The sequence below is a fragment of the Sinocyclocheilus rhinocerous genome, unplaced genomic scaffold (genome assembly GCF_001515625.1).
Source record: "Sinocyclocheilus rhinocerous isolate Xijiao unplaced genomic scaffold, SAMN03320098_v1.1 scaffold4178, whole genome shotgun sequence".
NCBI lineage: Eukaryota > Metazoa > Chordata > Actinopteri > Cypriniformes > Cyprinidae > Sinocyclocheilus > Sinocyclocheilus rhinocerous.
Window position 1 is genome coordinate 229,181 of NW_015627541.1, and position 17,942 is coordinate 247,122.

The following is a 17,942-nucleotide window of genomic DNA, read 5'->3' on the forward strand; positions in this document are numbered from 1 at the left end:
AACAGGATAGGCCCAGAAGCAAAGGAGAGATCAATTTAGAAACATGAGGAGAACAAACTATGAACCCACATTTGGCAGTCTGGTCAGGCGGCTGGCAGCTCTCTAAAGAGACAGATGGTCATTAGCTGGAGCAGGACAGGACAGTGAGCCGCCCCTCCCCCAAAAGGGCTGGACATCACGTGTCAGGGGTCCAGTGGATAGAACACACCGTGTTTATGCACACCTACTCTGCAAATTCACCTTTGCAAACATGACACCACTGGGGGACCTTCACATTATTATTGATTAAAAAAGCTGCAGGGCTGTTCCAACGCTTTGCATGCATGTGTGCAACAATTTCTTTAAGTTTGTGCTCTGCCGACCAGGAAGCCTAGGAATAAACTAGACAGTGACTTTGTTGTATAGTGCTTTCAAACAAGCTTTTTAAACTCACATGTGTGGACTGAGCTCATAGAAGTTCCTGTTGCGATACTCCTCCACCTTTTCTGCGGTGTAGATGGGCAGGGACTTGTAGGGGTTCATGGAGATCACCACACTGCCAATGTATGTCTGTGGAGGAGAGTGAAAGATGCAATAAACCACCGATCAAACAAACAACAACAAAATAAATACATAAATAAATAAAAACAAAACCTAAGAACAGATTTGTGAAAACACGTGAGATAAGAAGAGACGACATAACCAGTCATGCGATGGAAATAAAATTTAGAGAACAATCTATAAATACTTGATTTTTTTCTGAAATATTATTAATCTTCATCGATCAAAATTTGAAGGAATATTAGCTGTTGGTATACCGCCGTTCTACTAACATGTTTGACAAAATAACCAAAGCATTTCAACAAAAACCTTTATTTTGTGGAAAACAGTGATCAAAATTAGAGAACAGTAACCACTGTAGCACGACAGAAGATTACAACTAAAATTCTGGAGGGTTACAGCTGCCAAACATTAGTAGGACGTGTAGAGGCCCTAGCTTTAAATGACTTCACACATCTGCAGCCACAGGACATCACTAGTAGGGTTGCAAAAAGGTGAAAAATTTCCAGTAAATTTCGGAAATATTCCAGAAATTTTGGTAATGTTCCAGGATTTTTTTTTAATATTCCAAGGATTTTTGGAAAGTTTCCGGAAATTTACCGGAAATTTTCCACCCCTTTGCAACCCTAATCACTAGTCTCTCAGTCTGGTGTGATCTTGGTCCACTCGCCTTCATAGAGATTTTCAGTTGGGTTTAGATCAGGACTTTGGCCCGCCATTTCATTATTTCAATGTTTTCAGCCTCAAGGAACTGCTTTACCTGTTTTGCAGTGTGACAAGGGCATTGTCTTGCATGAAAATTGCAGGCTTATTGGGAGATGCTTGCAGGGAAGGAACTGCATGTTACTTAAGAGGGATCTGATAAACATTTGCATTCACGTCTCTGCCATTTAGCTGTATAAGTGCCCCAAATTCTGCTGTAGAAAACACCCCCCAAACCATGGTACTTCCTCCTCTACCTTTCACCGACTTCTATACACACTTGGGCTTCAGTCTTTCCCAAGTTTGACGCCGAACAATGTTTTCCATCTGACCCAAATAAATTAAACTTGCTTTCATCACTAAAGTGAACTTTGGACCAGATCTCCTCTCTCCACACAACCTGCTCCTCAGCAAAGGTGAGCCTAGCCTTTTGATTCTTTTTGCTGATGAGAGGTTGTGTCACTGCAGAGTGCACTTTCAGTCCGACTTCTCTTAAACGTGCCGAGACAGACCCTGTTCAGCGCTGAACTGGCAAGCAATTCCATCTGCAGTGTTGAACCAATTCCCCATTAAGAGTCTCCTCATTATCCGGTCTTCTCGTGCAATTGTCTTACGTGGATGACCAGCCTTTTGGGGGGACTTGAATGAATTAGTGTCATTGTAAAACTGCAATATTCTAGAAATCACAGATTTGGAATGGCCAGCTTCTCTTGCAATGGCTGAAAGGGTCATCATTTTGGCCTTTATCTGGGCCACCTCCTGTTAAAGGGTTTCAGTCACCCACCATCTTGCAATCTCAGTGAAAATTAGAGGAATGTTGCCATTTAAATAGGTTTTGTCATATAATTAAGAAAATTATCCCCAGGTGCCAGATTAAGACCAATAAGTTCTTTTTCAAATATCTCATTTAGGTTTTTTATACTGTGCTTCAGAATACAATTAATGTATGAAATATGCTTAAAAACTGCCCTTATACTTTGATAACTTCAAATAGGACTAAACAATGACCTTGAAATTTAAGAAATTGTAGGTAGTTCTCTAATTTTGATCTCCAATGTATATTCAGTCTACAGCAGTGGTTCCCAATCCTGGTCCTTGCGAAACCCAAAACTGCACATTTTAGATGTCTTCCTAAACACCCACACACACCTGATTCAACTCATCAGCTTATTAATAAAGACTCCAAGACCTCAGATGCGTGTCAGATAAGAGAAACATCAAAAACGAGCTGTGTTGGGGGTTCTCCAGGACCAGGATTGGGCACCTCTAGTCTACAGTATTGGTGATACTGAGCATACAAACTAATTGTGGTACCCAAGTGTTGTCACCGCAGACTGTATATGCATCATCAAGCCAGTCATAATGAAAATAATGGTGTGTTCCTACCATGAAAATTATGGCAAATGTGAAATTTCACTTGTACAGTTATCGTGACATCCCTAAAGGACACTGCACTGTATTCATACTCCCCTGCTGTGAGGCACAGACATCAAGCACATTCTCTGCTTCATTCTGTTGTAGGAACAGTGGCGGCAGCAGTGCTACAATATGCCTCCGTCTGCATGATCCAGATGGGAATTCCTGGGTATTGTTCAGACAGGCGGGGGGCCCGCAAGCAACCGAACAAGAGAACACAAACAAAAATGTTCGGAATCCCAGAAAGCATCAACAACACAGGGTGGTCAAAAGTGGCCAGCGAGGGCAACGGTGTCTAAAGTAGTCTATTTCAGATGACTCAAACAAACATCCTGGCTAATTTATTCCAAGCTTCTCTTGCTTTTCAAATCTTTCTTTCATTCTTGCTGCCACCAATTTCTAACCCATGATGTTAAAAGCAAATCTATCTCAATGTCTCTGGGACCTCAGAACAATGATTAATTCTTGCAGCCGTCTTCTACCTTTCATTACAGAGAGTGTTGCATAAGGCTTGCAGCCGGAGGATCAGGCCTCTCCCATGGCAACACAGCCCACAACCTATTGTCAAGTGTTCACAGGAGGCATAATGAATCCCTTAGATGTAGAGAACAAATGTAAATGAACAGATGAAGTGAAAATGACAGAAAAAAGAAATATAGGCCTATATCAGTAAAAGCGCAGAAGTCACCCAAGACATATGCTACCAGTCAAATGTTTGGAGTTTGCACACATTTGCAACAAATTAATTTATCTTTAAAGCTTTTTGAACCAGTGGCTTAATTCTTCTTTCACACAAACAGAACAGAATTGGTATTTCTTCATTCTATTAGGAATATATCAGAATCCTCCCAATCCCAGATGGATTTAAATACTGTTCACAATGGTGACATGTGGGGCACAAGAGAGACGTGACGGCTATGGGTGCATTAGAGCAGGACTAGGCCTGTGTAAATAATTCAATTGGCCCTTAAATGCATCTAAATGAGACCTGGTGGACATACATTTTGGAAGAACGAGCAACTGTGGATCAATAAAGAGCATCACTAAAAGAGTGAGCACACACAATCACATCTGTTCCTTACTACTAAATGTGCATATACACACACACACACACACACTCATAAACACATTTGTTCTTTCTTGAAGCCAATAACACTGAGCAAAGTTTAAAGATAAATACAAGGACATTTGTTTAATAATTCTACAGCTCTTATTGCCTGCTGTATTTGAAAATGGAACCCATCATAACTGTTTTTGACAGGGCATTGATTAGATAAGGCAGATAATTATCTGTGACATTCATTGTAAAGTTGGTGAAATGTAAGAAATAAGATGGACTGTGATGCAAGCTTCTTGGCATTTAAATAGATGATACTGCGGGTGGAGACGTTCCTAGAATATTCTCCATTAAGCCCTTTTAAAATATAAGTTTAAACGGATAATTCAGAAGTATTTTTCCACCTTCATATCATTTCAAACTTATTTTGTTTATTGAACACAAAAGGAGAGGTCTACTTTGGCAGAAAACATATGAGTGAGTACAGGTGCATCTCAATAAATTAGAATGTCATGGAAAAGTTCATTTATTTCAGTAATTCAACTCAAATTGTGAAACTCGTGTATTAAGTAAATTCAATGCACACAGACTGAAGTAGTTTAAGTCTTTGGTTCTTTTAATTGTGATGATTTTGGCTCACATTTAAGAGTTGAATTACTAAAATAAATGAACTTTTCCACGACGTTGTAATTTATTGAGATGCACCTGTAAATAATGACAGACTTTTAATTTATGGTTGCTGTGACTATAACTTACTAACAAGAACATTAATTGACCAGTTTGCACAAAGTGCAAAGAACATATAAATATACTGTGGTCTACATAATTTTGCTCTTGTCAGCACTCTCCTGTGTAATTTGGGGATTTGCATTACATACAAGGCTAGAGGTTGCATTACAAACTTGCAGCTACTGGACATTGAGGGATGTGGGTAGTTACACTCTTAATTACAGAGTAAACACACAACCTGTTTGTGACCAACTACATGATTTTAGTCTTTAATAACTGGTCAGATTACAGCTCTGCAAAATATAAATAAACATCTTTAAGGGTCCATTTTTATGGTGCCACACAAAATGTAAATCAGCCATTTGAAGGGGTCATTAAACCTTAATATTTCCTGATACTGAATGTAAATTCTCATTAAGCATGGCAACTAATGCAGCAATTCATTTGTTTTTCAATCAATTTATAGGTCCACACATACAGTATGTAAATCTGAACATGCTAGAGCTTTCTTCCAATTTCAGCAGGAAAAAAAAAATTTGATTAATGAAAATGAAGCATTTTTGAGCACTAAAGGTGCAGTCTATCTATTAGCAAAATGTCACTAGCAAAAAAGTCATATTGTCAATAGTGTAGCAATGTATGAAGCACAGTGGTGAAAGCTTTTACCCTCACTAGAAATTCTGGATGACTGCATTTCCTTGCATAACTTTACTGTACTGCTTTATATGACCATCTTAAGTGATTTCTGCAGTGGTAATGTCACCAAATAGTTTTGCAAATATAACTGTTTTCAAACAGGTTTCCTGACCACTCTCCCTATCTGCTATTGGTCAAACAAAAGACAGCCAATTGGATTAAGGCAATTTTGCTGTGTCAGACAAAGAGAACAATGTTTTAATAACACAACAGAGCCACAGTGCTTGTTTGTACCCGAAGAAAGGTAGAAAATCCTAAATTCTCCTAGATATCTGTTCACTTTTGCATATTCTGATTCATTAAACAACTATTTACAAATCAAATGAACCAATTTTGTATGCTGGTTTGGTGTTTGGTATGCAACAGCTTTCAAAACTGAGCCCAAATGAATGGGAAAGACATGAGAGCAGGGACAGAACAATGAGAGGGCTATGATTTACACTGTGTTCATCTCTACACTCCTATTTGTCTGTGAAGTGGGAACACACTCAGAGTAAACTTAGACATTCTTGATGTGATGTGACTGTCTGGAGTAGTGAAAGTCTAAAATGAGAGGACGACCAAGAAAAGGAAACAGCAATTGTTGCATGATGTTCTCAACATTAGTTTAAGCATTACTTACATAGATCTCGTTGTGATCGAATCGCTTCTTTAGATTCTCAATGAAGGTGTCTTCGGACAGGGGCTCAATGAGGACCATATCGCCCACCCCTATCATATTGTCGAGAAGTGATGTCTTCACCTCCATTTTGGACAACACCCCCTATAGAGAAAGCAAGACAATTACATATCAGATCAAGAGTTCTGTAGGCCTTGACTTAGACATGTATCTAGGTCAGTGGGGTTAATGTGTGTGTCTGTGTTTTTATTATTTCATACAAAATACATTAAAAATGTAGCTAATTCATACTGACAATGGTTTGAATACAACTCTTCGATGATTAACATGTTTTCAATTTCTGAATTTCAATTAATTTTGATATTTCTGTGGAGCAGGATTATTAACGTTAACTAAAACAATAAATAAATAAGTAAATAAATAAATCATGCCATGAAATAAAGTAAAAAAATTAATAAACAAATAAATAAACATTTCTCATTTTTGTTATTTTAAGTTGAAGTCCCAAAATAACTCAAATTTAAAAACGATATATAAAAAAACTAATAATAAAAAAAACACAAAAATACTACAATTACACACAAAAATGAAATAACTAAAACTTTAAATGAAATTTAAATAAAAACAGAAAACATACAAATAAAAATTTAAAATATTAACAAACACTAAATGAATTATTCTAAAATAAGGACTTTATGAATTTTATTGTTACCTATTTCCAAAAGCAAACCATAAAGCCGATCTGATGTTATTTGGGAAAGAAAAAAAAAAAAACTTTGTCAAATTGCAAACCTTATTGCTCATGTCACAAGCTTATTGTTGGTTGCACCACATTAAAAACACACACACACACACACACACACACACACGTGCAAAACCAACATTAATTAAAGCATGACGTTTCTAAGAATTTGGCACATGCTTTTTCAATGGAGTTTTTAAAGACTTTCTCCACTATTTTTTATACTCCCTTCTTTGTCATTGACCCATCTATAATTGCAAACCTTATTGCTCATGTCACAAGCTTATTGTTGGTTGCACCACATTAAAAACACACACACACACACACGTGCAAAACCAACATTAATTAAAGCATGACGTTTCTAAGAATTTGGCACATGCTTTTTCAATGGAGTTTTTAAAGACTTTCTCCACTATTTTTTATACTCCCTTCTTTGTCATTGACCCATCTATCCCAGAATTCTGTGCACTGTCCTTCTACAGTGCATTAATGCTGATGTCTGTTCATATGAAACCTTATCATCAGCTTCTTACACTTCTAACCTAAAATAATGCAAATAAATTCTAAAGTATTTGCAAAGCAGCACTTGACTGAACTGGCATGTTCAGTTCTGTTCAGGACACTACGGACACAAGATATTCCACTGGGAATTATGTAACGAAAGACCCTTGTCCCAGCTGATGACCCATAGATACTCCCAAGACGTTTATGGAGTGGAGGCATCAAAATATAGCTACTTTCTCACTAAACAAAGTGGACAGCAGAAATAAACTATGTAAATGTTTACTTCAAGCAAACCCATCACTGAATTGTGATTTCAGAGTTAACAGCTAAACAGTGAAACTGCTAGGGGCGGCGATTTTTCCCTTCTCTGGTCACTAATCCAGGTACCAATTGCATTCGTGGCCTTCATATGAGGCTCTACTGAGCCCCTAAACCCCCTATACACTGTTCAAACAAACAGGCAATGGGGCAAAGTGTAGTGCTCAACAAAAAGCTCCTCCAATAACAGCCCATGTTTTCACTCGGAGTAAAGAAACAAAGCACCCAGCATCACCAGTTGTAGTCAAAATACAAACATGGGCAAAGAAACAAGTCTTAAATAAGGGCAGACAGTATAACACAATGTGGTTTGTTGATAGCAAAAGCGTCATTTGCGTGCATCATGCAAGGCATAACTAAAAAAAAAAAAGTTGAAAGTAAATGAAGGATTAAGTGGTGAAAGCTAACGGCAGATTGGGCTGATAAGGTTGCCAGGATGTGTGTCTGCCTCAAGTCTCCTACAATTGCCTCAGATTGCTGCTGTGCAGTTCGATAAGCCTAATCTTTCTTACCTACAATTTAGGGCAGGGTTAGTCATCAACTCTAAGACTTTGCAGCCTTGATGTCAGAAATTAAAGAGCACAATAAATTGAAATGGGACATTTGTGGCTTTTTATCCACTAGTGTACTCCTAAACACTGAAAACCTTTATTTAGCAGATATACATATTTAAAACGTACAACAGACCAAAAATATGGAGTCGTCATCTTGCACAAAAAGGATATACAAATTTATGTCCGAATAAATACCCTCTCCAGATTGAGAATGTCCCTCCCCTATTACCAGTTGCCAGCAACTACCAATATAAAGTATCAAAATATGTCTCATAGCTGAAATACTAACCATTTAAAAAGGGATAAGCACTTTGATACATGGCGCCTATACTTCCTGTTTCAACAGGAAATAGATATACACAGAAATTAAAACTGTACTTGTCATTCCATTGGGTCTTTAGTTTTTGTTTTAAGGGGCAGTATTATAAAGTCAGTTAACTATAAAATAGTGTGGAGTCCAAAAATAATGAATAAATGAAATATTCAGAATCTAAACAATTAAGTTTATTAATTACATACTGGTAAAAAATGTATAGCCTGAATGCACTGTAAGTCGCTTTGGATAAAATCGTCTGCTAAATGCATAAATTATTATTATTAAATTATTGATTACAAAAATCATAATGCATGTCTTTCTTTCTTGGAGTGTTTTATTCATGGTCAGGAGTTTTTTTGTTTGTTTTTTTTTAAACACACATTTACATTACCTACACCATATATATATATATATCACTCACCTCAGAGACAGATATATCTGACATATCTGTAAACTACATAACCCTAACTAAATACTTTACACCAAGAATAGACTTTTAGGAAATGTCATCAAAATATTTAGGGCTCTATAAAATCATTTTTTTATTTTATTTTATCCATTTTAACTTTTCTTTATAACTTCATACAAATTTGCTATCAAAAATGATGGGAATCAAATGAAGGCATAAAATGCTAACAATTTAATGAATATTGTAAAATGCAATCAAATGCAAATTTAACAATTCCTTTTATTTTTGTAAAACAAAATACAGTACATGTGGGTTACTGTTAAAATTAAACAGCTGAAAAATTGGACTGAAATTGTGAGGTTTGTATATACAACAGATCATACTTTGCTACCACATTTGTGATTAATTTCTGCACTCTAAACACTTACATACATTATCAAAGAGCCTCTACATTACCTCTATGATCCTGCCTGCTAATAAATCACAGTTATCCCAAGCCAATTGCTAAGGACAGAACAATGAAGTTCTTTATAAACTTTTTCTGTTTTGCATTATCTTTGCTTTCGAGTAATAGTGGGGGAAAACCACTCATCTCTATGTCTAGCTCAATTTGTGTCTTGGCAACAGCTGTAACCTGGCAGCCGGGGATATGATCAGTTACCTGTGAAACAGGACAGAGGGGAAGACCACGGACTAAAGGTCAGACAAGACATGAAGAAAGCCTGGATGCATCCAGCGGTTCCAGAGTAAAGAGAATAATTCCAGGGCTCACTCCCCCGCTGCATAGCAACTCCTGGCAAAATCTACTAGTCTCACTGAATACCAGGCTGCTCTTGAAGGACAAATGATTAGCCAATAAACATTCCGAAGTGTTTTAACTATCTGATCAGGTTTGTGTTTTCTTTAATTCATGATTACCAGATTTACGGGTAAAGATTTGGTTTCACATAGACAGACTTTTTTCAAGAAAAGCTTAATTTTTTTATGTTATTTTATTTTTTTTGGCATGGTGTTCTGCATGTGATGTTTGCTGAACAGTTGTTAAGGGAGATCTAGATGTTTTATGTTGCACGCTTGCCACATGGCACAAATGGACAGTTTATATTGTGGACTTTATACAGGAAGACCAGAATACAGGCCAGGAGGAAACCAGGTAATAAACAGGCACCACCAAATATGTGGTATTAAATCTGCAAGTGGTGTGGTTGTATGTCTCTGAACATAACATTTATTTCAATAACACATTTTCTAGCAGGAAAAACTACAGTCAGGGGGGAAAAAAAACACCAGAATGTGAATCCCAGCAAAAGTGGAAACTTGGAAACTGGTGTTCTATTAGAATTTCCAAAAGCTCAGTGTGATCCTCAGCAACTATAACTGCATATGAATGTGTGCTGGTAGCCTAGTAGCCCAGATTCCCCCACTGACATAACTACATCTGAAACAGCACTGGAGCACGTAGACCATAATATCTTAAATCCTTTAGTATCAATCTACAGATCAAGAGAGGAAGGATTATTTTTTCCTGATAAGGACAGAACATCATGTGGATTTTTTTAAGCATCGCCACATTTTGAAAAACTATTGAAAAGCTATTTTAAGTTTGAGACAAAGCATGGTATTTAATCCAAAAAGCAAGGATTTTGGTTAAAACGGATATTTGACCATGTTTATAATAATTTTGAATATGCACAATTGATAAAAAAAAGACATAAATCACACCTGTAAAACAGACTGGATTCAGGATGGAAGCAAAAAAAAAAGTGTTGCTCAGATTTCAGCTTCTAAATTTCCTTGCAAAATTACTAAATATAACTATTTGCCATGCTATTTCTGCTATGAGCATATACTCCTCCTGATTAGGACTATATTCATTTTAACGTAGTCTATTTTTACGATCTAGCTTGTCTGATTTAAATTTCATTAGCAAAAACCTGTTAATGTGTTTAAGTTTGATTCATTTCTGTGAATCAGTTCAAACTGGCTGTTTTAATAAGTCAGTTCAAAACTCCGATTCAGTGATTTTTCAATGTTACATTTCAAAAATGCTGTAAGTGTAAGTATTATGTGCTTATGAATAAAAATGAACTATTCTTTGTTGTGTTCATGTAGGTACTGTAAGCATCCAAACAGGTCAAGTCTTTATTATTTTAATTAGCCTACATTTAAAAAGAAAGAAAGAAAGAAAGAGAGAAAGAGAAAAGAAAGAAAGAAAGAAAGAAAGAAAGATCTAGACTACAATGGCTATTTGTTTGAATGATTGTTCTCCTTACTTTTTAAGCAAATACATAAACATTAAGATATGTAGGCTATTGAACATCATCAAGACTATGAAAAAATATTGTGATAAATATATATATTTTAGCTATACTGCCCCACCCTGCTACAAAATACTTCCTATTTTCACTATTGCAAAGGAATTGTTGCTTTAAACAAGCGGGTCACGCAATGTTTCCATATACAGTGCATCAGGTCAGACATGCTTTCCTGCTCATAATTGGATGCAGTTGATGTGCATTAGCAAATAAAGGCATCATTGTTGAAGCCAGATTTCAGATTCACCGCACCGAGCTCCTCACAACTCTGCACAAATCCACCAGATTAAGCCGCGTAGTATTTTTAGTTACACGACTGCCCTAAAAATGAAGCCACCATGTGCAGCATCAGCATTAGTATTTCTCTGGACTGACCGGCTGTCACCTTTCAAAACTGGCCCACACCCAAAACTCTGCATCTGCCCTACATTTCTAAGTGCGATGCCAATAATATATCATTTAAAATTCCTGGATGGGAGCCACGTGTGATTTTCCACTCGCAGACAAGGTAGAGCAGAAAGTCCCTCTTTTCAACGTTCCTCCTGAAACACCCAGAGAGACGTACACTAAAACAACTCCGATCAAACAGACCCTCCATTTACATTTTATAACACACATTTAAGGACAATTCAGCTCAGTTTCAAAACCCATGCCCTTACTCAAGCTCAAAGAATCTGCAAATGCAGAACTAAAACGTTAACCTCACAGTTAGTGATGCCAGTGGAACAAGTTAACAATATAATAGGGTTTAATCGAGTACAGACCGCTGAATAAAGGGCCAGACACATGGCTGGTGATGGCAACTACAGACGAGCTCCAAATGAAACGATGGGGCAAAGCCATTGTGGCTATTTGGGAGTACTTGCAAGCATGCTCATTGCTCACTGACCTGAAACACTGCTATGTGAGTCTGCACCGTTTCCAGGGTAAACCCTCGGATTGACTTTCCACAATCCCACGGGAGCCAGGCTTGGCAGTCTAGAACGCATCTCTGAATCCCATCGCTGGGATCTTTATCATTTAAAATAATTATAACAGTAATAAAACTAAAATTTGTGTGACAGGACCATTGCTGATTCATAACGCCAAGTGTCTCGCCTTAGCGACTAATATACTATGAATTTCTGCTAAGCCAGCATAAAAGCTCATATATGTCCAAAATAAGCCTATGAAGTTAAAGAGCTTTCAAAGACATGTCAGGATAGAATGAGACAGATCGTGGTGCTCAGTATGATGGCTATACATTCAACACACTCTTGCATACACACACACACATCTTCCAATATTCTCCTATGAGGCCTGTCTGGGACAGTGGAGTCATCTCAAGTCTGTTGCTCTTATCCTAACTTCTTATTCATGAGAAGCTGCTGGACACTCAACAATATTATTGTGTTATGGTTGAACTTTACTTTTCAAGTGCCAATGACACCAACCCATGTAAAAAAAATAAATGAAGAAGAAGAAGAAACTTTGTGCATGCAAGGCAATGTTTTCTCTACTGTTCACACAGGCTATGAATGAATGAATGAATGAATGAATGAATGAATGAATGAATGAATGAATGAATGAATGAATGAATGTATTTTATTTGCACTGTGGCAAGTAATAGTAGGCATAAGGACTTTACCTCTTATCTGTGAAGAGTTCTCAACAACCAAACGTTCATCATCCCTATCTGTAAAACTAAACACAGAGACCTTGATAAAAAGGGGCATTGCTTTAGAGAAAGTGACTCTACGAAGCCTGTGAGACCCAACCCCCTCAAAAAGTCAACAATTCTCTTCAGCCTCTCACATCTGTTGATTGTGGTTTGCAAAGCACCTTTCCAGAGAAGAGCGCTGTACTTGTAGGCGTTCAGTGGGTGGACTAATACATAAGCTTCAAGAGAGGTGAGCAAGGTGCAAAGAAATTGCATTACATACAGTACTTGTAATTTCTGCAAAGTTTACTGCTAGAAAAAAAAAAAGAAAGCGAGACTTTGTGAACTCCTTGTTTTATGACAACAGATAAATCTGATTTTGAGAAATACTTGCTGCACATTCACTACTCAGTGTTAAGGGAATTATTCAGAAAGTTACAGAAGACTACAGTCAGCCAGCACATAAAGCCCACGGTTTCCAGTTACACTGATTAAATACATTACACCAAACCCAATATGAGCAGTTTTTTTGGCAATGACTGTTGGCCGTGAGTGGTTTCCATAGACCATAAACTCGGTTCACTGAGAGTGTACGTTCCACAGGCAGCAATATGAGTCTCTAACATGACAGGAGGCAATTTAATTTTACACTAACGAATATGTTTTTTACTTTTTGTGTGCTTTATGTGAAGAAAAATAAATGGCTCCCTCCATTTGACTATCTATCCCATCAATCATTAAAGGGGTGGTTGATTGCGATTTCACTTTTTTAACGTTAGTTAGTGTGTAATGTTGCTGTTTGAGCATAAACAATACCTGAAAAGTTACGAAGCTGAAAGTTCAATGCAAACAGAGATATCGTATTTTCAGTCTCATAGCTATGAGAAGTGTTAAACATGACGTTTAGACACGCTCTAGAGACGGTTGAGCCAATCACAACACACTGGGCTAGCTAACCAATCAGAGCCCATAGCCTATTTCTGAGGGAGGGGCTTCATAAAAGAAGGAAAAGATCAGCCCGTTTCTCAGAGAAGGGACAGAGCGGTGTGGAATAAAGGTAAATTATGTGAAAAATAATGCGTTTTTTAAAAAACGAAGCATTAACATGTTAGACTGCACCCCATAAACACAATCAAGCTTAGAAAAAACCAGTGAACCACCCCTTTAAAATAGCACTAACAATTGCTCCAATAAGGAAGCTTCCACGGTACTAGGCTACTTATTAATAAATCAAACCAATAAAGTTATTTTAGTGTCCTAGTAAAAATCATGTTAGATGAAAGGGAACATGATCACAACTATTACGCATTTAAAGTCCATAGGTTTTAAACATTTCGGGAAACATATTTTCAATGTTTAGCAAGAGGAGAAAATAAAGAAAGCAGGGTAATGATATTTTCTGAAGAAAATGCAGCTGCCTGTTGCACACTGCCACAATGATGTTCTGAGTGTTCAGGGCTTTGCTATGCAGTTTCTAAAATGTTTAGCATCATTTTAGCATGTTGCTATACAGTTGCTAGGGCAGGGGTTACCAAACTTACCAAACAAAGAGTTTAGCTTTAACCCTAATCAAACACACCTGAACCAGGTAATCAAGGTCTTACGAGGTATACTTGAAACTTCCATGCAGGTGTGTTGAGACAAGTTGGAGCTAAACTCTGCAGGACAACGGCTCTCCAGAACCGAGGGTATTCTGCGTAGTTGTCAACAGTGCTGGGGGTAATGCATTACAAGTAGCACAAGCTACGTAATCAGATTAATTTTTCAAGTAATTTATAAAATAATGCATTACTTTTAAAATTACAATACAATATCTGAGTTACTTTTTTAAACAAGTAACACAAGTTACTTTGTTTTCCCATTTATACTGACACCTCTCCTGTCCTTGTGTTGAGAGAAATTGGAAGTGAGTGAGGTGCAGAGGCACTGGCACTTTCTTCAGGCTGAGGCTTATTAATTTCACTTTTGGTGTTAAAGGGCCTTTACAGTTGTAAAGCAAAAGTAACGTAATGCATTACTTTCCAAAAAAAAGTAATGCAATTAGTTACTTTTTTTATGGAGTAACATATTGTAATGCATTACTTTTAAAAGTAACTTTCCCCAACATTGGTTGTCAAGGTGTTGCTGTGGTTTCTACATGTCCCGAGTAACTGAACAAAATCTGATCACTTAGAAAAGTAACAGGACACCTTTTCCAACAATGATTTGAGGTATCATGTATCACTCATGTCTGTAGCCCAAACAGAGAGGGACGAGTTACGTGTCCAAGTTTAACAGGTTTAGGAGTTGAACAATACTTTAGCCCAACATCAGACGAGCAAGAGTGATGTTTGCCTTAGCACTTACCGCTAACAAGTGAGGAACAATGAGCAAAAAATTGGCGGAAGGACACTGGGTTTTGTTAGATTCAGCTCAAACTCAGCAGGCTTCAGGCTTCTTTGTCTCTGCCACTTAACTTTGAGACCATTTAGACGTTCACCGCCCCGTGTGTGTGTGTGTGTGTGTGTGTGTGTGTGTTGCCATCTTCACCATCCATGCAAACACTGTTGCGCTTTTTATATCTTATCATTAAAGTCTCCGGTTAATGCGCACGTTGCTTAGCGATTGAACCAAACATGAAACGTTTTATTAATCGAGGCTCACGTCTATGTTTCCTTCATTAACTTCTTCGGGTGGACTACTTCTTTAGCTCATTTAGCCGGTTTGCACTCTAAATAAAACTTCAATCCTGTTTTCTTGTGCATTAATGCAACTGAGAGAGTTTGTGCATTCCAGCCTGTTTGTTTGTTTAACTTTAGAGAGACACATCCTTTGTGCAACAATAACTGAAAACAAAATTGTTCAGAAGGTCCCATTTAGATTAAAATGAAAATAATTACACTCGGCGTCTCTTTCGGATTATTTCACAAAATGAATGAATGAATGAATGTGCAGCGAATCGAAGTTCACCGCTTATTGGCAACCCAAAATAATTTCATCCAGAAAGAAAAAATCAACTTTTCAGTGAATGAAAACGCAACTTGCCTCAGTTCTTGAGTAAAATGTCCCTTTTAATCCACTCTTGATGGCAAATGTCCCGCTCTAGATAAACTGGAAGAGGTGATTCGCGTGTCCCCTTCCCAGCGCTTTTGTTTGTCTGTCTGTGTGTGTGTGTGTGTGTCCCGTGAGCAGTGTAGGGACGCAGAGAGACTGACTGAGACTTCTGCTCCTTGAACACGGGGAGTGGTGACTGGAGTCCCACTGTGATAATCACCTTATCCCAGAAAAACGCCCATCTTCTCCAACCCATTGAACTGAACTGCCCCAACTATCAGTAACATAAGTATAAAACTAATTGATATATACTGCCATCATGCGTCGTCTTGATGAAATTGCATCAACATTGATTCAGGAGCTTTGTTTGCAAGTTAAAAGTTTGGATACAACTAGTTTATTATTAGGTTAATGTTTTCTCCAAAAATATATACGGTAATAGAACAAATGGAATTATGCAAATTGTATATAGTGACCATAAGTTCAGTCGTTGTGTGGACATTCTTCTTCCTGTTTCTCAACAACGGAAAAACTTGGATTCTGCAGGATTTGTTAGCAAACCATTTGTGCTGTAGGCTACTGTTGTGTTCTGGACTCCTCGGTAGAAAGAAAGGGCACTTTAGTGTTACCGTGGCCAAAGGGGGGCAAAAAAGGTTGAGAACCACATTATCTTCAGGAAATACATTGTATTTAATGGTTTTTTTAATCCTTTCCCCATTTAAACCAAGAGAGAGTAGAGAACCCTTAAAGAAGCAATGAAACCTATGAGCAGAATGTAGCTTATAGGAGGCTTTCACTTTGAGTAATCACTTTGGTAATCTAAAACACTTTAATTTTGACATTAGCTTTCTTACGCTGCCTCTTATTACAAGCTGCCTGCAAGTACCTTCTGATATATGTTTACTTATGTTCTTAAATATCCTTTTTTTAAAAAAATTTTTATATGTTGCCTTTTTTTTACATGTCGTTTGTGTAATGTGTTGAAAAAGTAGTTTTTGTTTCAGATTGAAGACATGAAGCAATGGCTCTGTAATGGCCATGGCAGGAACCCAATGCCACTTCGAGCCCCCAAGAGTTTAATTTGGAAAAAAAATAAATAAATAAATTGCGCCCAAGGACCAGACCCTTTTCCATAACTGGTTTAAGGTAAATTATTTTTTAAGATTTTTTACATTTTGATTCAAAGGAAGTTGCCAAATCAAATCTGTTCAAATATATTTTACATTTACATTACATTACATTAGCAGATGCTTTTATCCAAAGCGACTTACAAATGAGGACAATGGAAGCAACCAAAATCAACAAAAGAGCAATAATATGCAAGTGCTATGACAAGTCTCAGTTAACCAGTACATGTAGCAAGGTCTTTTTTATTATTATTATATAATAAACAGAAAGAAAACAAGTATAGAATAGAGAAAGATATAGTGTTAGAGGCTTTTTAAGAAAACAAGCAGTTAGAAAACAAATAGAGTGCAAGTCTTAAAGGGTAAGTTTAAAGGGTAAAGTTTTAAATAAATAAAAAACTAATAGATAAAATAGAATTAGAATAGAGAGTGCTAGAGTTAGAGGTTCAAATAAAGATGGACGAGTTGTGTTTTTAGTTGTTTCTTAAAGATGGCTAAGGACTCAGCTGCTCGGATTGAGTTGGGCAGGTCATTCCACCAGGAGGGAACAGTTAATGTAAAAGTCTGTGAAAGTGATTTTGTGCTTCTTTGGGATGGCACAATAAAGCGCCGTTCACTTGCAGAATGCAAGCTTCTAGAGGCACATAAGTCTGAAGTAGTGAATTTCATTCCACCAGGAGGGAACATTTAATTTAAAAGTCCGTGAAAGTGATTTTGTGCCTCTTTGCGATGGCACAATAATGCGCCTTTCACTTGCAGAATGCAAGCTTCTAGGGCACATAAGTCTGAAGTAATGAATTGATTTAGGTAAAGGGGTGCAGAGCCAGTGGTGGTTTTGTAGGCAAACATTAATGCCTTGAATTTTATGCGAGCAGCAGCCGCATTCTGTATTAATTGTAAAGGTTTGATAGACCTGGCTGGAAGACCTGCCAAGAGTGCATTGCAATAGTCCAGCCTGGACAGAACAGGAGCTTGAACAAGGAGTTGTGAAGCATGTTCCGAAAGAAGGGGCCTGAACTTCTTGATGTTGAATAAAGCAAATCTGGAGGACCAGGTAGTTTTAGCAATGTGGTCTGAGAAAGTCAGCTGATCATCAATCATAACTCCAAGGTTTCTGTCTGTTTTTGAAGGAGTTATGGTTGATGTGCCTAACTGGATGGTGAAATTATGATGAAGTGATGGGTTTGATGGAACCACAAGCAGTTCTGTCTTGGCAAGGTTGAGTT

The 17,942-nt window shown here is 37.4% G+C and overlaps 1 protein-coding gene across 1 annotated transcript; it reads right to left on the reverse strand.

The window, feature by feature from the left end:
* Nucleotides 1–429: 429 nt before the first annotated feature.
* On the reverse strand, nucleotides 430–15,870 carry LOC107730447 (unconventional myosin-Ib-like). Its single transcript, XM_016541296.1, has 3 exons — nucleotides 15,810–15,870; nucleotides 5,763–5,903; nucleotides 430–549 (listed from the first exon to the last, which is right to left on the reverse strand). The coding sequence occupies exons 1-3, from the start codon at nucleotides 15,843–15,845 to the stop codon at nucleotides 430–432; spliced, it is 297 nt and encodes a 98-aa protein (XP_016396782.1). The 5' UTR covers nucleotides 15,846–15,870.
* Between the last annotated feature and the right edge of the window lie 2,072 nt (nucleotides 15,871–17,942).

Excerpts from the sequence above, each read along its gene's own strand:
- LOC107730447 (XM_016541296.1), bottom strand. The coding sequence starts at position 15,845 with ATGGGTTGGAGAAGATGGGCGTTTTTCTGGGATAAG. Across the intron at positions 5,904-15,809 it reads GGGCGTTTTTCTGGGATAAG|GGGGTGTTGTCCAAAATGGA; the intron begins GTGATTATCACA and ends CTTTCTCTATAG. Across the intron at positions 550-5,762 it reads TCGATCACAACGAGATCTAT|ACATACATTGGCAGTGTGGT; the intron begins GTAAGTAATGCT and ends TCTCCTCCACAG.